At 41.4% G+C, this 24,856-nt stretch overlaps 2 protein-coding genes across 6 annotated transcripts in view; one reads left to right on the top strand and one right to left on the bottom strand.

Annotated features, from left to right (window-relative positions):
* Positions 1 to 18,016, top strand: part of LOC116928272 (protein unc-13 homolog B) — a 58,833-nt gene extending 40,817 nt beyond the window's left edge. Inside the window, exons 12-38 of one of the 5 annotated variants that reach the window (XM_045178195.1) lie at positions 3,219 to 3,262; positions 3,359 to 3,449; positions 4,369 to 4,377; positions 4,518 to 4,592; positions 4,686 to 4,905; positions 5,513 to 5,633; positions 7,734 to 7,840; positions 9,974 to 10,115; positions 10,184 to 10,310; positions 10,381 to 10,500; positions 10,556 to 10,909; positions 11,472 to 11,630; positions 12,093 to 12,218; positions 12,372 to 12,539; positions 12,612 to 12,796; positions 12,901 to 12,997; positions 13,073 to 13,294; positions 13,358 to 13,524; positions 13,615 to 13,772; positions 13,857 to 13,984; positions 14,055 to 14,186; positions 14,280 to 14,505; positions 14,992 to 15,213; positions 15,642 to 15,740; positions 15,810 to 15,972; positions 16,039 to 16,165; positions 16,233 to 18,016. In XM_045178195.1, the coding sequence (XP_045034130.1) occupies positions 3,219 to 3,262; positions 3,359 to 3,449; positions 4,369 to 4,377; positions 4,518 to 4,592; positions 4,686 to 4,905; positions 5,513 to 5,633; positions 7,734 to 7,840; positions 9,974 to 10,115; positions 10,184 to 10,310; positions 10,381 to 10,500; positions 10,556 to 10,909; positions 11,472 to 11,630; positions 12,093 to 12,218; positions 12,372 to 12,539; positions 12,612 to 12,796; positions 12,901 to 12,997; positions 13,073 to 13,294; positions 13,358 to 13,524; positions 13,615 to 13,772; positions 13,857 to 13,984; positions 14,055 to 14,186; positions 14,280 to 14,505; positions 14,992 to 15,213; positions 15,642 to 15,740; positions 15,810 to 15,972; positions 16,039 to 16,165; positions 16,233 to 16,400 (3,957 nt within the window). In that variant the 3' untranslated portion in view covers positions 16,401 to 18,016. Of the gene's footprint in view, positions 1 to 3,218; positions 3,263 to 3,358; positions 3,450 to 4,368; positions 4,378 to 4,517; positions 4,593 to 4,685; positions 4,906 to 5,512; positions 5,634 to 5,917; positions 6,025 to 7,733; positions 7,841 to 9,973; positions 10,116 to 10,183; positions 10,311 to 10,380; positions 10,501 to 10,555; positions 10,910 to 11,471; positions 11,631 to 12,092; positions 12,219 to 12,371; positions 12,540 to 12,611; positions 12,797 to 12,900; positions 12,998 to 13,072; positions 13,295 to 13,357; positions 13,525 to 13,614; positions 13,773 to 13,856; positions 13,985 to 14,054; positions 14,187 to 14,279; positions 14,506 to 14,991; positions 15,214 to 15,641; positions 15,741 to 15,809; positions 15,973 to 16,038; positions 16,166 to 16,232 lie in introns of all 5 variants that reach the window. The other 4 variants (XM_045178194.1, XM_045178196.1, XM_045178198.1 and 1 more) reach the window with 4 other exon arrangements.
* Positions 18,017 to 19,107: 1,091 nt separating this feature from the next.
* On the bottom strand, positions 19,108 to 22,912 carry LOC123475282 (allatotropins-like). The gene is made up of 3 exons (XM_045177830.1): positions 22,767 to 22,912; positions 20,275 to 20,556; positions 19,108 to 19,765 (listed from the first exon to the last, which is right to left on the bottom strand). The coding sequence occupies exons 2-3, from the start codon at positions 20,553 to 20,555 to the stop codon at positions 19,621 to 19,623; spliced, it is 426 nt and encodes a 141-aa protein (XP_045033765.1). The 5' UTR covers position 20,556; positions 22,767 to 22,912; the 3' UTR covers positions 19,108 to 19,620.
* Between the last annotated feature and the right edge of the window lie 1,944 nt (positions 22,913 to 24,856).

Here is a 24,856-nt window from a genome sequence, read left to right as displayed (position 1 = left end):
CGGCGCAACGGATGAATGTATAAGGATGGACCAATAGTAGAAAGATCTTTATAGAACGCACAGAAAAAGAAGGCTGAACTGACATCGTGCGTGGCTTTTTTTGTCACGCTAGATAAGTAAAAGAAGGGAGGAAAAAAGGAATAACAGAAATAGGAAACAAAACACTATCTTACGCAGACACGGAGCCACAACAAAAGATGACAGCCTTCCCATCTACAGAATAGGTTGAGCATTTTGCTGACACATTGTGGGTCCCGAGAAGATGAGGTATATATATATACATTTAGTAAAACATGCAGTGTAGCGTGAAAGTGAGAGAAATTGCGTCCGAAATTGAAAAGAATCCACATTCTGATTAAATAAGAACGTTGACTGAAACTCTTGTTACCACACGGGTTAACGAGATTGGTGGCCTTTCTCACATCGTGGGAATGGCGCACTCATTGTATCCTCGTTTCGACTCGTCTCTTTGGCAAGACAGGCGAAAACCAGTAAATAGAAGTAGAGAATCATGTCTGATGAGCTACGGGAAAAAGAAAAGTGGAGACGAGAGGAAAATGAGTGATGTTAGATGCTCGGGCGTTGGGAAAAAGAAAGGGCAGACACGTTCGAATGACGACGTCGCAAAACAAAAAAATACTATAATGTACAAACATAGCACGCAATTGGAAGTCGGGTAATTGCCTTCTCCCATCGACGTCTACCCTGGAGAAATGAAGATTTAAAAATAAAGGCCAAGCGTGCACGAGCCGTCAGGATGAACCATGGGAAAGACTCCAACTGTCCTTGATGGATCATTGGCAAACTCGAAAAACCTTTTTCTTGTCATTTTCTTTTTTTCTTCTTCTTGTAAACATGTAGAAAACAGCTACATCGGTTGTTGAGACACGTTATGCTTAAACCACTTTTGACACAGGCGTTTTTTTTTTAATATTTAGAGGGAAAAAGCGTTTTGTGACGGCTGTCAGCCAACGAGATCGTTGTTCAAGTAAACGAGAATCCGACATCTTTGAATAGGTCCCCGTCATATCGTTTTATTATGTGCACTCTTGAAACTTTTCAATCAAAAAATATTTAGCGATGGTGAACTTTTAGATTGTCCTCGTCGCATTGCCTGCTGCCCAGCAGCCTCAAACTTGCATTGCCACGATCGATAAGAGTCTTAAGGAAAGATCTATACATATATATATATATGTGTGTGTCGCGCACGCCCAGGTGATATCAGCATTTTGACGTCATCTTCTTGTTTTCCTCTTTTTTTTTTTCCCCTCATTTTTGTGTGATGAGGATCCAATATCCCTCTTAGTACTTTTTTCCCCCCCATTTCGGTTGACCGAGACGCTGCCTGTGTTTCAATATTTGACCGCCGAACCACAGGGTGTTTCCTTTCCCATCTATCTTCATTCTCTTTCTGCAAAGTATCGCTGTGGATTGGCGGCAAAGTGAAATAACCTTTTAGTAATATCACTTTGACTTGAAACTGTTTTAACTTTCGTAGCTAAAAGTACTTAACAAGTTTAAGGAAGTTTCGGGGCAGCTCCCGAATTTCAAGCTTCACAGCGTATGATAATCCCCGTGCCCCGGTGATAGCAATGACTTTGAATATTCACGACATTAAGTTTAAACCCAACCCTGTACTTAATAATTTTGATGCGAATTTCGGCTGTTTCGCGCACGAGAAGAGTCACGCTATTAGCACGAATCAAAGAGTAGATCGTTCAAGTAGCAATTAGCATTACATTTGTACGATAGTTCACTAATCGTAGCAGTTATTGTTTCGTTCAACAATGGCAGCAGGTCCCGGCAACTTAATCAACTTTTGTTATCATTAGACTACCCCTACATCTCGGATCTATGGCTAATTTCCTAGGATACCTTTGTGCTAGCTTTTTTGTCTGTGTAAACGAGTTCCTCGTACACGGGGATGCAACTGGGGAGGGCAAGCACGGTTCGGCGTTAATACTGAAGCGGGTTAAGCATAAGAGATCTCAAGGGTGAGCAAAAAGTCAAGCAGGGTTACGTTCAGGAATGACTGCTGCTCTGCTATTCTCATTAAGAATTTCGAATTAGACATCCTGATTGCGATGGTTGACATGTTTAAAATAGGAGCGTGGGGCGGGGATGCAACAGAAATAGAAAGTATTGACGTAACGTCTGCAATGACGTGCACGCCGGAAAACTGAAGTTTATTGCGCATAGGGACGTGAATCTGCGTTTCCCCTATAGCAACATCGATAAACAATTCCTGCAACGATCGATTTCGATTTATTGTTGTTTGGCCTTTAGCGTAGACTACATTTTGAGGCCTATTTACGAGAAGACAGTAACATTTCTTTTGTTTATTTTTATGCCAAAAAAAAATATAGGCGCTGACAATTCAGTGCATTGCAGTCTTTAAAATATAGGCGCTGACAATAGCCATTTTATCGTCTGGCATAAAAATAAAAAAAAAGTTGTTTTAGTGTTGGAAATGCTGACAGAGCTGATTATGCATGTTTGCTTTGTTTTCTCTGATTTTCCCGAGTTGTGGAGACTGATGCATAGTTGTGCAAACCGCCCGACTCTGCTAATACCGTGATGTTTGTCGGGTGTTGACAATAGAGGGGGGGGGCTCGTCGTTAAACGTACGCGGTATAATCTGGGATGTAACACAAAAGGACGGGCATTTCGTAGCTACTCAGCTGATCAACTGAGTTTTGTGAATTGTAAAGCATTCCGGGGCATTTTACCAACACAAGAGGATTGTGCTGCTTTATATCTGCTGATTCAAAACTATTCTCAGATTTATCTCCTCACGCGGGAGAAATATCAAAAGCGACGAGATCTGTATTTCCAGGATGCGACATAATAAAAAAAAAAATGTTTTATTCTTGCAGCCGCTTTTCCCGAGCTGCCCAGCTCTTAACACTTACCCTGTAGCTCTTTCCGTCTTTCGTCATCTCATTACTAGTCGTCAGCGTGTACGCACAACTGCATACCACCCACATGCGACGTTGTGTGTCGGATGACAGTTATTCTATCCAGCGGTCTGTCCGCTTTCGTCGTTCAGTCCCCAGGAAACCTGATGACAAATTGTGTCTAAGTTTACATTTGCATACATTCGCGCTAGTGATCAAGTCGAGAGCACTGCGTATGTTGGAAAAGAATTAATTTTTATCGTTTCCATGGTGAATTAATTAAGAGATGTTATTCATTGTCTTATTATTTTCTTGATGCAGAATGGATCCGGTGGAGCTGGAGGACGTGGCAGTCGCACCAATGGGTAAATATATTCTATTCTTGAAAGGTTGTGGACAATTTCTCTAATCATTTGTTATTGTCTCTTGGTTTATTTTTGAAAATAAACCTCAACAAACAGGCTGCCAGGTGATAATCCGTTCTACAGCAACATCGACAGTATGCCAGACATACGACCCAGGAGGAAATCGATCCCTCTCGTCTCTGAGCTGGTACGTCTGAAATCTTTTTGATCTAATTCGTAAAGGCAATCGATAGCGTTGTTTTGTTTGGCTTTTACACGGGAAATATTGTGATGGTATCCATGACGACAATGTTCTTCCACATGTTTGGGATTTTATTTTTTTTTGCTATATAGTCAGTCGTTATAGTTGGCAGTGGGATGAAGGGAAAACGTCATCGAAAAGTAGCTCACTTGCTGAATAGACTCTTTTCACACTTGATTGGTGCCTTCAACGACACCTAGCTCCTCTTCTTCAGTAACCTTTCGCAGATCCTTTTTTGTTTTTCATGGGGCATTTCACAATGGCAGCTATATGGCGCCCCAAAAGGCACTTAAATAGCGACAGAAGACAAGGGCGAGCACTTAGACGTTGTTTTGCGGGGTATAAAATGTAAGGTACGCCCAGACAAGCCACAGGAATAAGGAAAACAATTGTAGGCTTACAACATGCATAAATTTTCAATTCGGCCACAAAAGCGCGTCAAAGAAATGAGAAACCCGTCAAGCAAAGCGAAATTGTTTTGGGATTTGAAAGTAAACAAGAAGCGCCGAAACAGTGTGGGCTGCCTTGTTTCATGTTTTCCATTAGGCAAACTTCCGCAAGTGATGCTGCCGTAACAAAAGGTTTCAATATCAAAATGGCTGTGTTCGTCTCGTTAAAACCTTTGCGCCTTTTTAAAAATTTATTTAACGGTAAGCTGACTATTTTGAAGTGCTAAATATAATCAACATGAATGTGGGATGTCGAGACAACTTGCAATATTTTCATAGTTGGATTTGATTAAAAAAAAAGGCCTTCAACATGTTTTGGCATTTGTTCGATGGCCTTTACGTTTAAGTCGATATTTCTTGATTATTAACCTATGTATTGTTGTTTGATTCACGCGTTCCCCACTGGGCTCATCCAGGTTCTCAAGGTACAGTATATATGCCACCCACTTAATCAATATCAATTGATCCTAAACGAAAGTGCACGACATTACCTCAATTGGAGGCAACGAAACACGAACCTCTCCAGAACACGCACTAATGATCATGATGGTTTCCTCAATTGCAGACGATGGCGGCGACGAAACGCAATGCCGGCCTGACGTCAGTTCTGCCACGAGCCACACTCAACGATGAAGAACTGGTAAAGAAATGCATTAAAAAAAAACCTTTGGCTGACAGACGTCAATAACTATCGACTAAATTTTTTATTTTTTTTTGCTTTTCTTGTCTGTAGAAAATGCACGTGTACAAGAAAACATTGCAGGGTTTGATTTATCCTATTTCGAGCACCACTCCGCACAATTTCCAACCGTGGACGGCATCCTCCCCGACCTATTGTTACGAATGCGAGGGTCTTCTATGGGGCATTGCCCGTCAGGGTGTCCGGTGTACTGAATGCGGCGTCAAATGTCACGAGAAGTGCAAGGATTTGCTCAACGCCGACTGCCTACAAAGTGAGTAACTCGAGCAGTAAAATGTGAGCAGAGTGTGGCCGGTTGTGTAATCGATAAAAGAGAATTTTAGACGTGTCGAGTCACAACAATAATGTCATACACATTCGCCATTGACTCTTAGGAATGGTTTATCCTGATGGCGAAGCTTCCTTATTGGAAAATTTCATGAACATAGGTTAGAGGGCGCCATTTTCTCTGGCGCTAGATTTTCTTAAAAATAGGGAAACAGTATAGACGCATTTGCCTAAAACAACACGTAGGCTTAAACTCTTCGATGCTTTTAATGCGCTGTCTTTTAGATGGATGCTTTATGGACCATATGTCATTTAGGTTGAAATGTTCATTTGAATACCCATTTAGATTAAACGATCGTTTCCGCTAGTTTGAAGATCCTTTTCTTCTTCCAATTCCTTTTATTTCTTTTCTTTTTTTTTTAAATCTATTTTTACGCCTCTTTATTTGTTCTATTCTCTTCAATCTTATTGGGCTCGGCGCCAGTCATCGCATATTCGGCGTAGAGCAGATGACATGAATTCTTCTGCGTATTGATTTTCTATTCTTTAAGAAATAAAACTTGCATTGAAATTTTTTTGTATTTTTCGCAAAGGGGCTGCTGAGAAAAGCTCCAAGCACGGCGCCGAGGACAAAACGCAGATTATCATCACGGCAATGAAGGAACGAATGAAGCAGCGCGAACGTAACAAACCCGAAATCTTCGAACTCATACGGTAAACCAATATCCTCTCATCATTTTCCACACGGTATCTAGTCAATTTGGTCACATCTCGACTTAAACAATTGCATCGACTTTGAAATTAACATTTTTGCTGGATGCAATTTTCAAGTTGGTATCACGTAATCACGTAACAAAAAGGGTGAGACGAATACGTGTAACAACAGCGTGCAAACGCACGGGCTGCAACTCGTGTCACGCGTGAACAACCCCCGGGGGCAGATGGATGAAGTGTGTAAAACGTGATTTTTAATTTCAAACCTCGACGAACGCATGTAGGGCCGTCTTTGGAGTTGAGGAACGCAGTCATAACGGTCACATGAAAGCCGTCAAGCAATCCGTTCTGGACGGGACGAGCAAATGGTCGGCTAAAATAGCTATAACAGGTCCGTCTCTCTCATTTCAACAGCTGTTCGTCGTACGTTCAAAAAAGAAAAAAGTTTTTCTTTTTTTCGCTTTTAATTTGAATCGCAACTGTATCACCTTTATTTCCATCTCAAAATCAGTAAAAGAGAAACAATCTTAAGACATTCCCGTCGTTAAGAAAGAAAGGCGAAAACGCAAACCACACTGACACGACATAAAGGGATCACGTAAAAAAAAGAGTGCTGGAAACGTTCCAAGAAACGCCCGTACAAAGTTTTGTTATGCCCGTTGTGCCTAACTAGATTCCGGCAAATGTTTGGCACACTTCCGCAGAACAGTAGTTGACCATTCTTCTAAAATAAAAGTAAAAGAACAAACAAATGAACTGAATCGACCAGCCTTTTTTTGTTTGTTTTTTATTTTCGCTCTCTGTCGTTGGTGATCGAAACATTTCCAGCATTCGGCGACGAAATGAGGTATATAGCGGAACCATTTAATCTTATTTCTTTATTTTTCTCATTAACTCTGTTTTTGAATACGAGGGAGCTCGTTGGACGTGCGTGTTTGCGTACGGCAGACGCGCACGCCCATTCGAAACTTGTAAAGCGCTATGAAACTCGCAAGTAGTTTATGTATCCCATCTCGGGATTGTTACCATTCAAACTTTCCACTCTAACAAACCAAGAAAAAGCCAATCAGAAGTTGTCAGACGCTTCTGCCAGAAACATTAAGAAAGAAAAAGAAAAAAAAAGTTTTTTTTTATTGTATTCCTTGTGATTTTATTTTGGAGGACAGTGATGAATTCTTTTAATGCGTCGACAAACAGTGGTTCCGTTATAGTCTCCGACAACGTCGCCGTGCGAAGGACGTGCGAGAAATAAACACTCTCTACGTCTAATACGTAAAAACCCAAGTCGTGTTTCGTGAGGATGCGCGTTCATCTGCACCAGATGTTCATATTACCTGATGGGCATATTGGCTTTTGGTGGGTTGCAAAGAGATATTATTATGTGCAGCTTTTTCCTTTGTCTTCCTCTCATCCGGAATGAAGAATCTTGGTGTCACTCAGGCACCCGACGTGTTTCTATTCTTTTTGTGTTTCATGGTCTTTTTTTTTTTTCTTTTCGGCTACACGTATGTTTCCATACCAGCGTCTTTTATTTTTTTTATATATATCTTCCATGTCACATCTCTTATCTGTTCTACGGATTGGTGGTGTCTTGATATTATGTGCTGTTCTCGGTGTCACTCTTGATTGTCTTTTATGACTTTCTTTTTCTTACTTTTTCTTCTGCGTTTCGTTTTTAAATTATGGTGAAGGGAAGGTGTCGGTTATTTTTTATTTCGACGGTTCGAATGCGCTGTATTCCGGCAGAATTTGCGTGCGTGTTGAGATAGCTTCGAAAGTTTAACGATCGAATTGTAAGTTATGGGCGGTAGGCAGGAAGGTCCATTGCAGATGGGAGTTCCTTCCGATGCGACGAAGAGCACACGCTATTGAATTCGCCTATGATTGTAGATCTTGAATGCATACTCTGCAGTGCAGTTTGTTACGTGAAACAAAAAAGGGAGGGGGGGCCAGGAAAATTGAATTCTACTATTTAATTCTTCATCTTTCTATCTTTATTTCTCTGTCTGTGTCTTTTGTTCTCTTTTCATCGCAACGTCCCGCGCTTCTTCAACGTTCGGGCAAACTCCCGTTTTATTCTGAATGCCATGTTATCAACAGCGTGATATTTAATGTGGATCCCGACACTCACATAGACTCCATAGAACAGGCGGAATCGGCCGTGCTGGAAGGCACGGCCAACTGGTCTGCCAAAATTGCCGTCACAGGTACATGAACCAACTCCAAAATAAGCATTCAATTCCAATAAAACTAATCAAGTATTCCACATCCGTTAAAAAACGAAAACAAAAAAAACCCTTTTTTTTTACTTGTCATGTCAAACTATTTTAAGTGGCGTTCAACAATCCTGCGCGCTGGTTTCCTTTTTTTTTGAAAACCTATTTTTATTTCCCTAAATTCTCTCCCTTTGATCTGCTACGCCATTTTAAAAAATTACATTTCCCGCTCTGCAGCCTCCAATTTCGTTGTTTGATAGATTTGAATTAAAGAGTATTATTTTGATGTTATGCGACTCAGGATGCTTGATTGAATTTTATTACGATATCTTTTATTTATTATTTTTTAGTAGAATATTCAGCAATCTAGCACCGAAATTTAATGATCGCGTTTCCTTTGGTAGGAAACGAGGAAACGGAACTTTTTCTTTTTCCCGTACCCGATTCTATAGTATTTTAGCATCTAAAGTAGCTTAATTGCCATTTGGAACAGTTGTTCTTTGAAAGATCGTGCATGAAATTATCTAGAACCGTACCGTACTAAAACTTTATTCTAGTTGAGGGTTTTGTGGGGTGGTAGCGTATTGTTTACACACACATTTTTCTTCTTCTTTTCTTAACAACCGCCGTTTGCCGACAAAAAAGAGACTTTTTGATGATGACGCGGGGAGACGTGGGCAACAAAGTCATTGTTTGTTTGAAACTTTGGAAAGTTGTGGGGCTGAAAAGCTGTACGCCCGCTCGTGCAATAAGTAATGAAAAATCACGAAAATCTATGCTACGCTCATCACCTGTTTCCCAATAGAAATGGAACGATGAAAAATGGCTTCGTTGACATGCGAAACGGGGCGCCCAATTGTGTCCCAGCTCTCTCTCTCTCTCTCTACTCGATTTGATAATGCCACACACAATAGCGGCGCGGCTGTGGTGTATTTTTCATGGCTTCAGTTTGCTGGCTGAAAGCTTCAACACTGCCTCTCTTATTCCCCTGCCATCGCGTAAACTTACCAATGACATTGTTTTGCATCAAAGTTGACGATCGTGACCTGTAGCCATACAGTCTCTCTTTTTCCATTTTTTTTCTTTTCCCTCTGCTGCTTTTATTCCATTTTATTTCACAATTCCCGGGCTGCTTCCCGGATCGATATCGTGCGAGCATTGCGAGCTCTAGTCAAAGACCGCCTCTCTCTGTATAGCTTTTTCTTTGTCCTTTCTGTTTCTCTCTTTTCTCTCTCCTTTTTACTAGCTTCCTTTTCTCGACGTCTTGATATTCTCAACTTTTGACCCATTTTCGTAAGGCAGCATAAACTTGAGCATGGCTGGGCGACCCCTGCCATTACCGCCCCTAAAATCTCCTGTGAATGTCAGCGTGACTTTCATCGTTTCGCCCGCACTTGTCGTCTCTATTACCTGCATTAGACTTAGATGATGATAGCAATAATAATAATAAACTAGGATTAGAGTCAAAGTATTTTTTTTTAGATTTTTTTTCTACCCATAAAAGAAGACAGCTAACAGGCTCAGATCTGGGGATTTGTGGGCTGATGATACCGACCCGAATAAACAAGAGACCATGTCCTCTGTTTTGCCAATCTCTTTTCCGCAATTTATATTCTCTGCTGAAGTCTAGCCCGATAACAGGATAGCTTTGGTGCAAATAGGATGCATTGAATACTGATAATCGGGGTTTGTCTAAAAAAGAAAAATGCAACATGAATGAGTCATTTGGCAACGACGTTCGCTGAACAGAAAAGCTTGTATGTCTTTTCCATGTCGGTTTTGTTTTTATTGTTGGTTAGTTTATTTGTTTCATGTTGGTTTCACCATTCTTCTTCTTTTTCGTCCGTTTTCTCTATTCTTGGGCTTGTTGTTTCTATCCAGCATGAATTGATGTTGTTCCTTTTTGTTCCAGCTTATCATGCTTCACTCCTCTTCGTGCTTGGCATTTTTTGGCTGCACGGAAATGGCTTATTAGTTTCCTTATTTGTTACGTACCAAATAGTCGTATATTTTTCATGCACAATGCCTTCACAATCGTACAATCCCATACGGCAATAGACGAAAGAGATTTCTATTTGATGTTAACTCTCTTGCATTCTCTCCCACGTCCGACTGGGAATTTAGTGATTTGCGCCCAGGGTTTGATCGCCAAAGACAAGAGTGGCACGTCTGATCCATACGTCACCGTCCAGGTAGGCAAAGTCAAGAAGAGGACGCGCACAATGCCCCAAGAGCTAAATCCCATCTGGAACGAGCGATTCTATTTGTAAGTTTAAATTGATTACCTTCGTTTTCCCTGAAAGTTTCAATTAACGTAACTATCGGTTGATGTAGTGAATGTCACAATTCGTCCGATCGAATCAAAGTTCGAGTCTGGGACGAGGATAACGATTTCAAGTCTAAAATGCGCCAGAAATTCACTCGTGAGTCGGATGATTTCCTTGGGCAGACCATCATCGAGGTAGGTCTATACGTTTTGCTAAGACGGAAGAAGTGTTTCAACTGTTTTACCCCCGTACCGAATGTGTTAGGTACGAACACTTTCCGGCGAGATGGACGTCTGGTATAACTTGGAAAAACGGACGGACAAGTCGGCCGTATCAGGTGCTATCCGACTTCACATCAGCGTCGAAATCAAGGGAGAAGAAAAGGTATATAGAATGATCTATATTCACATTGAATCGGTTACTATTTTAATTGTTCCAGGTGGCTCCCTACCATGTCCAATATACTTGCCTGCACGAGAACCTTTTCCACTACCTGTCGGAACAGGTGCACAATGGCGGAGTCAAACTTCCGGCTGCTAAAGGCGACGACAGCTGGAAGATTTACTTTGACGAACCGTCGCAGGAACTAGTCGAAGAGTTCGCAATGCGTTACGGTATCGAGCCAATTTACCAGGCCATGACGAATTTCCACTGCCTGTCTACCAAGTACCTCTGTCCGGGTGTTCCGGCTGTCATGAGCACCCTGTTGGCCAACATCAACGCGTTTTACGCTCACACGACTGCCTCGACGGCCGTCTCGGCTTCCGATCGATTCGCTGCTTCAAACTTTGGAGTATGTTCCATATCATTTCTCCAACCTAGCCTATACGGTTGAAGCTGTGCAAACAGGATGTGTGTCTATCGTAGCTACTTACCGTTTGTTGGAGGGTTTTGAAACTCTGAATCGCTTCCGAGTGAAGCCCGTCGAGCCGTCTTTAATTATGAAGCGATTCACGTCGATGTTTTCCATTCAGTCCAAACGCCTGATAGCAGATATTCTACATCATAGATGTTGACTGTTTATTTTGTCGTTTCCATAGTAAATGTTCCGTCGAGGATCTCGGGGGTAATGGTGTAGAACTACGACGATGGCAGCAGCTATTGATAGCAGACGTTAGGCTGGGAGGCATTGACTTTGACTTAAATAATAAACAAACTGTTACGGCGTGATTGGGATAGTCGATAAACCGACGTACAGGGAATCTGATGTAGACGAGTGGGTGGTGGCGTTTGGTATTGATCCAATTTGGCTGCTTTTACATGTCAACGCCAGTAATGGCTGACATTTTATTTGCAGAATATATACTCAGGGTGTAGTAAACTTGTGATTAACCGTCGCGTTTGAACTTTTGTAGAAGGAGAAGTTTGTGAAGCTGTTGGACCAATTGCACAATTCGCTGCGGATCGATCTGTCCATGTATCGGAACAATTTTCCAGCTTCATCCCAGGAGAAGCTGATGGATCTCAAGTCTACCGTCGATTTGCTTACTTCAATCACGTTCTTCCGAATGAAGGTACATGGAAAGGAGCACGTTCGCTCCTCTTTTTACTTTGTTGGTTTGTGTACCTCAACATAAAATGTAATTCGACTTGATGAAATCGGGGTTGCAATCCAGTTGAAATCAAGAGAGAGCTGGTTCAATTTCTTTGGCTGTAGTTTATTTGTGATTGTATTGCGCGTCCTTTTTCGTTTTTCTTTTAATCATAAAAAAGAAAGTCACTACTGTCCGATCGATAGCCTTTCCTTTTGCTAGTCGCTGGCGTGATTCTGGACAAAAAGAGTCTTGTGATCACTATTCCCATCCCCCCCGCCTTAACTTGGACCCTACGTTTGCTCATACATTATTCAATCGTCTGGTCTTATGAATATTTTGTGAAACTTCTGAGGCGTTCAATTTGACTAACTTGTATGTACGCTGTTTTGTTTCCGTCTCTTATGCGGGATGACATCTGGGCTGCTTCGTCCCCCGTTTTAGGTGCAAGAGCTCAGCTCGCCACCTAGAGCCAGCACGGTCGTCAAAGATTGTGCCACAGCCTGCCTGAAGTCTACCTATCAGTTTTTGTTCGAGAATTGCTATGAACTCTACGCTCGAGAATACCAGGTCAGAGGAACTCAAACGCTTTTTAAGAATTGAATGTTTGGCAATATGCAAATAAACCAACCGATTCGTGGAAAACTTGGGATTTGACTCGTTCGGAGGATAAAGTAAACTTTTCCCCTAACACTAATCATAAAATTCTTGTTTTTTTTTTAGGCGGAGCCGGGAGAGGCAAAGAGAGATCCTGAAGATCACGGTCCCAGATTGGACAGTGTGGATTTTTGGCACAAATTAATTGCCCTTATAGTCTCGGTGATTGAAGAAGACAAGAACAGCTACGCCCCAGTTTTGAATCAGTTTCCACAGGAGCTCAACATCGGCCAAGTATGACTGAAGATGTTCTAGAAAAACTGGGAAAATGACCTTTTGATTTGATTTTGTGTTTTCGACTAATAGCTTTCGGCGTACATCATGTGGACTCAATTCGCCGTCGACATGAAGTATGCTCTAGAAGAGCACGAACAGCAACGACTCTGCAAGTCTTCCGCTTATATGAACCTCCATTTCAAAGTCAAGTGGCTCTACAATCACTACGTCAAAGACTTGCCGCAGTATAAAGGAGCCGTCCCCGAATACCCTGCGTAAGTCAATACTTACCCTACAGCAACTGTCGATGTCAAAATAGAACACAATTCCTTTTTATTATTCCGATTGTTAACTCTAAAACTGTCTTGCTGTGACGCAGATGGTTTGAGCCGTTCGTCATGCAATGGCTGAACGAGAACGACGACGTTTCCCTCGAGTACCTTCACGGTGCCTTCAAGCGTGACAAACAAGATGGGGTAACTGAACGAGTCTATTCTTTTATCATTGAATCTCGATTACCATTCCGCATGTTTTGATTTCAAAACAAACAGTTCCAGCGAAGCAGCGAGCATACTCTCTTCTCGACTTCAGTGGTGGACATTTTCACGCAATTGGCCCAGTGCTTTGATGTGGTTTCCAAACTCGAATGTCCCGATCCCGAAATCTGGAAACGATACATGAAACGATTCGCCAAAACCATAGTCAAAGTATTGCTGGCCTATGCTGATACAGCCAAAAAGGAGTTTCCTCAGTTGACCAAAGATGAACGTATTGTAAGTGAACTTGGATTATGAATCACATCAACATAACTGATTAGCTCGTGTGTTTACTATCAGGCCTGTACGTTGATGAACAACATCCAACAGCTTCGTGTGCAATTGGAGAAATTATTCGAGCAAATGGGAGGTTCGAAGCTCGAAGAAGACGCTGCCAACATTTTGAAGGAGCTTCAGCAATCGCTCAATAACGTCCTTGACGAATTGGCTACCATGTTTGCAAAAAGGTGCGATACGTTAACACTTGAACTACTTGCTCTCCCTGTAGCGTTGAGTGTGTCTAATTCGATTACGTGCTTTCATTTCCGGGTCTCTAGTCTCGAACCGAAAATTACAGTCAGCGTGAAAGAAGTAGGCGATTTGCTGTCTCACATCAAAGGAGGCGGCCAGGTCTCGCTGACTCAGCCGTCGCAGCGAAACGCAGTCACGACGGAAGCCGACGATTCGCTCAAGCCTCTCATGGATTTGCTCGATGGTACGTGACGGGGAAAGAAAAACGATGATTGATTGTTTTCTGACTGTACAATTTGTACATTGATGGCAATTTGCCGACTTTCAGGTTCGCTGTCGCTTTACGCCGAGTCGTGCGAAAAGGCAGTGCTCAAACGACTGCTCAAAGAATTGTGGAAGATTGTCATGCACACCATGGAGAAAACCATCGTATTACCACCGATGACCGACAAGAGCGTAGGCTAATAGACTAATTTTGTAAAACGATTACATCTGAATCGTTTGTTCCCTTTTTCTTACTTTATAGATGATCTTGAAGAATTTGACGGACAATGCCAAGAATTTAGCGGCCAATGCGAAAATCGAGGACATGTCGCGGCTCTTCAAGAACAGCGTGGCTGGCAAGCAGGATGTCAAGAGCGCGCTCAGTGGAGTTATGGTCAGATTATCGCGAATTCTTAGCTATCTATTTTAACTAGTGACAGATCTTATTTGCGCTGCTAAACTGACCTTGTTATTTCTTGTTGAACAGGAAATATCCAAAGAGTTTGAGAAGAACTTGACGCCGAAGCAGTGCGCCGTCCTCGATGTGGCTCTCGACACCATCAAACAATATTTCCACGCTGGTGGCAGCGGGCTTAAGAAGACCTTCTTGGAAAAATCACTCGAGCTCCAATCGCTTCGCTACGCGCTGTCTCTGTATACTCAGACCACCGATACGCTCATCAAAACCTTCGTCACCTCTCAAACGAATCAAGGTAACGCGCTTTCTCTTTCTACGACTTTCCTCGTTGATACAATCCACAATAGCAGAGTCCAATCAGCACAATCTTCAGTGGCCCGTCGAGCCAAAAATCGAATTTCGGTTCAAGTTTTATTTTATTTTCTTAACATTTTGGTTGTCGAGTAACGGTAACCCCGTCATCCTTTGATTGTCGACGGTCTGAAGTTGTGGCACGTAGACGTCCATGGTAAATGGAATGGGAGTGAATCCCGTCCGCAGGTTCCTGACACTGGAGTTAATTATGTGTTGGGTAAACGTGGTTGCTACAAGCTTTTCCTAAAAGGCACCAACGAAACATGTGTAGTATTTAATCATGTCTCGTGTTAGCGTATCACTTGTAGATAATTACAAATGGTTGTCGGTATCATTTTTTGCTCCCTCCACGAAAACATCATTATGACATATAACATGAAACGCAAACGTGAACAAACCAAAAACTAACAAACCAAAAACCCCAAAGTTCCCGCTACTAACGCCAAAGCCGAATGGAGGAGGAAACCCGACATTTCCGTAGAAACGGAGAGGCAGCAATCCGAAGACAAGGACGGCTCGGAAGAAGGAAAAGGTCAAGAGGAGGATGACGAAATGCTCGGCGATTCGTTTGAACAGACCAACGAGAAGCGTCAGCAAACTCCGTCCAAAAAAAAGAGCATTCAGAACCAATCAAAGCAGTCGGGGACAGGTATTCGAATGCGAATCCTTCCTCCCAGTGGTATTTGTGGCTGAAGCAGAGTCTGAAATAATAGTACTCCGCTAGACGGACATTTTTTCTTAGCCGTTTGTGGTAGCCGCTTTTGTCCTCCCTTTTTTTTATTCCTTTTCTTTTTAAAAACAGACGTCTTCTATTATATGACATCGCCGACAATGAGCAAAGGCAGAAAAAGAATGAAATGAATGATAACGAGACGAAGCAAATCAAATAGCTTCGGCCCGATCTACTGTATTTATTCTAGTTCTTTTTATTAGTTTTAGTTATGTATTTATTTTTTCTTCGATTAGTCGCTACATAGTCGATGTATTAGCCATCAGCGTAGAGATCGCATCCAGTTTTTTTGGATAATGGCCAAACCGTGTGAGTTGGAAAATTCTAATTCATTTGCGTTTTCTTAGATTTGCCAAGCGTCGAAGAAGGCAGCGTCGGTGAGGTGAGCGTCCAAGTTGACTTGTTCACTCATCCCGGTTCTGGCGAGCACAAAGTTACCGTCAAAGGTAATCTCTCAACACCGCACATCTTTTTAAAAGAAGGAATTTGATTCCGTATGTATTTGTCATCAACAGTTGTAGCGGCCAACGATTTGAAATGGCCAGTTCAACCTGGAATGTTCCGGCCGTTCGTTGAAACCAATTTGGTCGGTCCACACCTGGCTGATAAGAAGCGCAAATTTGCCACAAAGTCCAAATCAAATACGTGGTCACCGAAATACAATGAGACATTCCACTTGTAAGTTGATTGCATTTCTGATTTAACGAGATTAATTCTAAATTGGACTTTTATTTGGACGGACAGTGTCATCGGCAACGAAGAGAGTCTGGAATCTTTTGAACTTCACATATGCGTCAAGGACTATTGCTTCGCACGAGATGACAGCCTCGTGGGTGTGGCCGTTATGCAGCTGAAAGACATCGTTGAACAGGTCAGTTTGTTTTGTTGCTCTTTTCATTAAATTAGATATTACTCTGTGCATGCATCTTCAATTACAGGGTTCTTGCGCGTGTTGGCTGGCATTGGGCAAACGTTGCCACATGGACGAAACTGGCTGGACGATCCTACGGATCTTGTCACAACGCACTAACGACGAAGTTGCTCGCGAGTTTGTCAAAATGAAATCAGACGTGCGGCCAGAAGAATCTGCCGTTCAACAGTCGTAAAATGTGACATTTTAAGAATAACAACAGATGTTTTTGTTTTGTTTTTGTTTGCCACTGGATCGTCACGGTTTAGTTCTCTAGTTTTACTCCATGTTTGTACCTTACGTCTTCCAGTTGGAGCCACGTTGTTTGAGTGGAAAAGACGAGAAAGCTCCACGGTTCGCGGTTTCTTTGTAACTGACGGATGAGTAATAAGGAAATTAATAGTTAAAAGACGCATTGGACGGCAAACCTTCTTTTTCAATCGAATAAGGGCGAACCGCTCAGTATAGATGATGGGACCAAAAAATGAAAGCGAAAAAGCCGTGTAAGCAAATGGCAAAACATGTGTATCGTGAAAACTGTCTGAGAGGAAAGGCAAAAGCGAAGGAGTGCAGTACTGTACAATTTCATCAATCAATGTCGTTCGTCCATTTGTTTGTTTTATTTCTTTTTCCTCTAGACATGTCACCAGATGAATTTTCACGTCATTTGAATGTTTTTCTTTTTCGCGTGTGAATGGGTGCCTTTGTGCTGCAATTCTGGACAAGTGGACGTCAATTGTAACAACGCCCTATTTCCAATACTTGGATCTTGGCCTGTGTAAATCAATTCCTTGTCGTGTACCAAAAGCTTCTTTTTTTTCCCCTCCTTTTTCATCTACTTTTCCCTTTTTATCTAAGAATCTACAGCTACCGACGTGGTGATTCCGTATATATCTCTTTCATCCATATCAGCGTGACTGTGTGCCCCCCTTTTCGTTCCATTTCATCATTCGCTCGTTCATCAGTGGTCAGTGTACATTACCTGCGTTTTCCTCTCTGTGTTTTCACACTCTCGTTCTGTGTTCCTCTTGTTACTTTAATATTCTTCATCATTCCTTCCTCGCGATTCATTCACACACACATCACTCTTCACGCGTTCATACCACAATGTGTCTCCCGCCAACCACAAGAATAAAACCGAATATATCCAAGAAGAAAACTAATAATACATTATCCAAGTGTCTTGAACACGGTGAAAAATCGTCAGTAACATTCCGGGTTTTCCCATCGACAAATTGCCGTGATGGATGCATACCAGCGTAACATCATTCCCCGTGAAAAAAGAAACTCTTTATTAACTTTCGGGTTTTGTTGACTGCACAAAGACAAGAAAGACTTTTTTTTTTTCCTTATAATTCATGTCACAGTGTTTGCTTTCTTCATTCAATCTTTTATTTCCATTGTAGTGAGAGACATGTTCCCCTCCCACATAACGTCGATTCATCATTGTGTAAAGTGGTGTCACAGCATTAACGACCAGAATTACGACCTTCTTTCCCACCTTCGGCGACACGTACAGATCGACGCCCATGATGGGGTACCAAACTACGCCCAATAACTTCCCAGCATTCCCAAAACTTTACACAAGACACACAAATCGTACACGTCTTTCTAATCCGTTATCTAAATAATAATTAATTAAAAAATATCCCAATTGTTGGTCAACGTGATGCGTTGTGTCCTGTACATTTTGTTTCCATTTTCGAAATTTTTTTTTCCTGCTCTCGTTCTCCATCGTTCCCTTCTTCGATCGCTGTAATTACCAACGCTACGTTATGAGATAAAATAAAAATTACTCCATATTTCAGCGAATAGCCAGCCTTTCGAAGAACTCATTTGTTCAAGAGGTGATAAATTGAAGGAGAATCTTGGAGGAAAAAATAGAGACGACCAGAAGTAAATCCAAAGTTGATGTCTTTAACACGTTCCGTAGTTGCTGCATAGCGAATAGCCTGTCAGTTTTCTCAACTGTCACACGAAGAAGCTCTTGATTATATAGTCATGAATGTAACCTTCTCGTCAATTCTATCCTCCAGCGTCCTTCTCGCTGCTGTCGTGCTTTGCTTCCTCCGTCTTCCGCCCGCTGGGTCTATAGTCAATGAATATTTGAACAGGCCCCACTGTCGCAGCAAACTCATCTGTCGTACCTTTTGCAAACTGATCGATCGTAGCCATCCTGCAAAAACGAGACTTGATGAAACGAGGAATACACGTTGTAAAAGCCTTACGTGGATGGATAGTTGCACAATCTACGTCACCGGGGTAAGGAAGATGTCAACGGTCTTAGTTCTAGATCAAGGTCTGTGTGTTTGCAACACATCCGGGCTTCTAAAGAACGACCAAAACAATATACACTGCGTGGGTTGCATTGGTCCGGTTCTAGGCCAGTCACATCACACTTTGGACATCTCCATAACAGCGTCGAAATAGTGTTACACTTTACGGAATGAAACTGTCCATACACTTTGAAACCATCAAGACAAGGGCTGAAAAGGTGTACTGGGAAGTTCGTTTTTCTTTTGTTTTCTTTGTGCGGACGCAATGCAACTTATTCATGACGTATCAAGGGATATATTGAAGAAGTTTCTAATCGAGTTTGCGTAGGCATGCAACGTAATAAGGTATATAGTTAATGCATTGGAAACTGGATACACACGTGGCTATACAAACAAAATCACAACAGATGATGATGAAAAGCGTTGTACTTCTCGGTATAGCTAGTTTGAATAGTTCAAATTGTGCAGCACATAATAAAGCAAGTTATTTCTGGTGAGGTAATGAATTGCAAACAAGTCAGCCATTGATTTGAAATGTTAGACTATTTTATACGTTCAACCTCATGGCCAGTGCTTGATGTGAAAAGTGAAAGGTGTAGAGAAGAGAATGAGACAACAATGGAAAAATCGATAGCGGCAGCATGAGAAGCCTCGTAAAAGTGTATTGGTGAACTGTTAACATAAAATGATACCATTCTACCCAATTTCGTCTATAGAGGTACTTTGTTGGATATATATACGATGAGACGGAAATATGGCGTTGAGACAAACATGCCACAGGAGCGAAATACGAGTATTTATTATTCCAACTGAAGGATATAGAAGTTGTTGACAAGTGGCAAACATATACCTATAAAGGTTGTCGTCAAGACGACAGAAGAAAGATAAACCAATAAAGCCAAGATTTATAGATGAAAAGTTACAAAGAATTTTGCTTTCAATTTTTTTTCCTCCTCCTCTTTCGGTACGCCACTTTTTTTTTTTTAATTCATTTTTTTTTGTTTTTGTATTTTTTTTTTTTTTGACTTTTTGTTATATTCCGAAGACAGTCATTTCAATTATTGTATATTACAGCCTTGCGGTGGAACGTGAGAGAATCGGAGAAGCTGCAGCCATCGTCGTCATCAACTCAAAACAAATTTAATCTTCTCTCTGCTGTAGCGATGTTATTAGTTCCTGGGACGTCACTTGACCATCGCCGTTGTGATCGAGCAAGTGGTCCACCATGTAACGGATCACCTCCGGCTTATTCTGCAGGTAGTTGACCAACCAGTCCACAGGGAAACTGCATTTAATTTGATAAATGTTTCGGTTACGAAACCAAGAAATGGACCGGACAGAAAAGACACACTTGAAAGACGCAAAGAAATTGGAATAGAGTCTGAGCGTACTCATAAAGTTTACGACAGTATAAATAAAAATAAAAAAATGGTACGCTCGTTACATTTTATGCAGTAGCTATACCTCTCGATGCGGAAAGTCGCATCGAATGTTGACTAAAGCCGGATCAACGTGCACAAAGTTTTCGTATTTAAGAGCATACAGGCTTCCTCTGTTTGAAGATGATCTTTTTCAAGACATCTTCGGTTAGTGACTATACAGAAAGGTTATAGAAGAACTATTTGAATAAACCAAACTATACGCCTAATATGCCGGAAAGTTTACAAGAGTTTTGCCTGTCGGGAGCTTATTTGCCAAGACGAGTGAATAAATCACACAGGTAATCTAAGAAGGAGAACAAAAGCAACACAAAGGAAGCGGGTAATAAACAGAGAAAAGGATTCTATTTCTTACACGTCAGGATCGCTGTTTGGATTTTCATCTTGCTGCATCATCTGTTCGGATACGTCTTGGAAGGAAGTAAAAGAGGATAGAGCCGGTGCACGTTTGCCGAATCCTCTTGCTGTCGCCAGGCCGACCGTTTTGAATCCACGTCGACTTCTAAAGTCACGCTGGTTGTTGACGCTGCTATAGTCAGCCGGATGTGGTGCCCCCTCGACTGCTGTCGTCAAAATCATCAGACCTATCAAACCCCATCCGGCCAAAACGAGCATAAACGCACCTTTCCCTTTCATCCTGTTTGAGGCAGACAACAATTAGGCAAATTGATGAAAACGTCTTAAGATGACCGAGACGTGGACTGCGGTCTAAGAGCTCGTCTTTCACTCCGTAAACAGCCCAAAACCACTACACCGTCATTAATCAATCAAGATAGAGCTCATTAGTCTCAATACTGCAGTTGATAAACTTAGGCCATCCATCGTCTTTAAGGATGATGGCATGATCGATAAACTTGTGATCCAGTCTAAAAACCGGCCAACTCCCCCGCATCTTTATCATCTTCCATTCTATGCTGAAGCGTTGGGACATTCATCACAAGGAAACATAACCTTTATTTTACACACTGAACATGTTATACTCCTTCTTTGGGTCATACCACTTGTATGACCTTTCTCATAGTGTGCTACGTTCAGAAGGATCTAAACTTTGTGGCGCTCTGGCGGAAGTTAGGTGTTTCTCCCGGTGTATAACTTTCTATTTCACGCTACCAGCACGCTCTTAATGCACAGCGTCTCAAATGAAATCAGCTTCCTGAAGCCTAACTGGCTAATTAAGGCAGAGTCGTGCAACAAGTTTTAGCGAACGGGACACTTTCGTACATAAATCTCTGATTGCCCGAGTCACTTTTACGATAACGAACTCAAAGCTTTCGGTGTACGCCCTTTCCATTTCATGGGTTAACTTTAAACTTGATTATTCTGGGACTGTTTTAGCAGCAGTTATCAAAGTCTTATGGAAAAGTTTCAGCAATCAGTTAATCAGATGCAAATGACGCACACAGTTTTTTTTTTTTCTTCATTGAAATATAAACTTTGCAAAACAAAAGTTCTCAAGTCCTAATGATTTCTCACTATGAGCCAACTGGCGTAGGTTCAATGACGTTTAATATAGTAAAACAAAATACTACTACAACTTCTTATCAATATAGTTTTCTGCGATTTCTGTATACGCTCGACAAAGTTGACATCCGGGCTAGCCTTGGTTGCGTGACTACGTATACGGTCTCTATTTATATAGAATTATCGTAGTATAGGTACTCAATAGCTTTACTAGCATTGATCTTCACGAAATATCATTAGCCAACTTTTGACTGTTATATAGTAACGTCAAAGACACAAATCCAATTTTCCATTTAGTTCTTTTAGCTGACATTCTTAGCTATAGGAAATCACATACAACATTCAACTTTTGCCTGCAACTTGTTTATGTATAGGATTCGATAGGTTCTTAGCTTCTGGACGTTTCGCCTCATTGTGATTGATCCGATTTCATCAATAAAAATACCGACATTATTGATTCACTATTTTAGCATAGCTCTCGTGGTTGGAGGTTGCTGTTGGGTATTAAATGGAAACCTTTCCACATTCATCTATCAAATGCTGAATGGCACCTTAGCCATAAATAAGTTACACATTTCTTTTCTCCTACGCACTCGCGCTCTGCCTACACTTTTGCTTTTTCACCTCGTCGAAACGTATTTGTGCACAGTCGTGCTTCCATTTGCGCCTTTGGAAAGGTGTAATTCGATTAGTATTTGATGAAATGACTGACGATGGAAAATCGGTTCTCTTCCTCCTGAAATCTGAAAGATGCGACGTTGAAATCTTATGCGAAGCACAGAATACGCAATTGTATGATGATAATGTCGAATGCACCAGAAAATCTGGTATTCAGCTACTTTCCTCCTCTTTCCTTCAGTTACGCATGTAAAATCTGAACTCCCTCGGTGGTTGTAAAAAACGTCTATTCAAAACGCAGAGCAAGCATTTCCATTTCAAGTTGACATTTGTACTGGGAAACTCGTCGTATTAAATGACGATTGTTGCCAATAGGAAAACCGGGGAAAAAAAGAGCATTTAAAGATTTTACAAATGGACAATAAAATGGGAATTGCTCTCATAAATATACGCTTTCTTCACGGGATTCCAAAAAAAAACTATTCCCATGAACAGCAGGTTTACTATAAACACAGCTTTAAAAGTCTTTGAGCTTAAGGGGGCGTTTACCAAAATGACATTGATTATAAGTTTCATTCACCGTGTGTGTAAAAAGGCCTCGCAGACTCAGCACAGGTTTCGTGTAACCTTTTACCGCGTCTGTACAGTTTAAGCTTGAACATCACACCGAGCATCAATAATTCTTAGATTGAAAATGCAATCATTTTCAAATGACATATTTATATCTAAAGGTTTGAAAATCGTCAAGCGAATGATTGGCTATGTTACCTTATTAGAACGGTGTAGGTGTAGGTAAGGTGATGAAAACAATCACGTCTTGATTGAGAGATAGGCGTGAAGATCGGGCGAGAACAGAACAGTTACCGGATGCAAGGGTGAAGAAGTTGTGCCGCCCTTTCGTGTTCCAGCGTCGCTGTTATATCCTGACCTCAAGGCGACTATATTAACTCTTCCCGCAATAGTTCCGTCAGCGGGAGCTGCTGCGTCGTTGCGACCAATCACCAGTCACCGCCCACTTGGCTTCTTCTTCAGTCTCCTCCTCTTCCTTCGCTTTTCAAACGCATCCCCTGAACGTCGTACAATTCCCTAAATAAGAATGCGAACGAAGGAATTGTTACAGCATTGAAATCTGTAATCCTTTTCAATTGACGTCATAATTTGTTAACAGCATACAATGACATACTATTCAGTTTTTATTCACCACTGGACACGCTATATTCCAACACGGAAACTATATGTGCAGTACAGATAGCCTCATTCAATTGTTTTGGAACACTTTTATCGATGCAGATAGATTCTTCCAAAGTTGAGGCTTTAGAAAACGAGCAGTCCATTTACTAAGAGAAGACGGATCAACATTTCTTATCAGCGCATCTTTTTTAATTATAGATATGCTGTCAATCAATTCACGGTCGGTCGTACAATGTCCCTACCCACGTCCCAAAAATAGAAATTTAGCTACCATCGGTTACCTCCTCGGTTCATGCACTGAATAGTTGAAACAACGGGCCCAACATCCTTATCGTCATCATTGTCAAACATTTAGGGGCATCGATCCGATGTGAATAAGAAATCCCAAAGATGGGAGTAGTTTCCTATCCACAGCTTTACAAATCACTCGTTATTATACGTTGTCGTAATCTATTGTCAAGAAAGAAAAGAGCGAAGCATCAGGCTGCCCATTGCATTATAAATCAACTGTTGAATACAATCCCGCAGCAGCTCAACGAACCAGTTAAAATTTTTAAAATGTTTGAGTGCTTCCTATTACATATTTATGTACCAGAAAAAGCTGATTCGTGACTCGTTTGCAATTATATTAATACACACGGGCGTTTCCCTTGTAATGGACATTCCGCGACCAAGAACACGTTTTTCTTTTTCCTGGAGACATGTTGTTTATACATCTCTAATTTCGTTCAACTTGAACATTTTCTTGGGAACTCTTGTAATACGTTTTTATTCTTTTCCGGATAACTGCAATGTGGCCAACAACATGTTCTGCTATTACCGATGTGGTGAGGGGCGGAGGAAGCGTTCGATATGATTACTATACTTTTGACGATCCCGCGGAACCTAATTCCAAAAACATTCGACTAGCGTGAATCCTTGGAACCATTTTACCAAGCAGTGATTCAAAAATTCACGTCATATCACTAGGCCCGCCCCCCCATGGGTTTAAACGTATCTTTGAAGAGAGCAGCTTATTTTCAAAACAAAAAACCAAAAAGGAGACGTTCTAAAAGATGATGCTGGTTGTTAGCATATCTTTAGGTAGAAACACGAAGAAATGGAAAGATTTTTTTTTCAGACACTTAAACAAGAATGTTTGATTTGTGCGGATACGCGCCATATCAAGACAAAAACTAAAGAGACTTGCTGACGTACATGGGCGTTGCTCTTTCTGCTGTTAAGCCACCAACCACCGGAACTTGACTCTACTATTCTGTTTATCCCTTTCGCGTGGGAGCACCGATGAGGTTGCCGTATACGCAAACATAAGCAAAGATAATGCACGGAGCTGCTGGAAATACCCTATATAGATAGTACACGATCGGTGTCAGTACAAAGAAGAAGTGCACTTTTCATTGGCTGTTGTCTAAGTAACTGATGGAACATCAGACCAGAGGACCCAGTTATAGGCGTGTAACATAAAGGGATATCGTAATCTTACTACGCAATAATCGGCCTTGCTGTTGGATCACTTTGCACTTTCTTCGTTCAATACCCTTTCACAAAAAAAAATCCACTCTGAATTCATTCATGTCCTTAAGGTACGCACTTTGTCATAAACTATATGTAACCACATTAAAATAGAAAAGCGTAACCAGTTCCTCTTTCACAATACAGCAGATTTC

Source organism: Daphnia magna, linkage group LG8 (genome assembly GCF_020631705.1).
Source record: "Daphnia magna isolate NIES linkage group LG8, ASM2063170v1.1, whole genome shotgun sequence".
Taxonomy (NCBI): domain Eukaryota; kingdom Metazoa; phylum Arthropoda; class Branchiopoda; order Diplostraca; family Daphniidae; genus Daphnia; species Daphnia magna.
The sequence above is the reverse complement of the archived record's forward strand: the minus strand, read 5'-3'. Positions and strand labels throughout refer to the sequence as shown.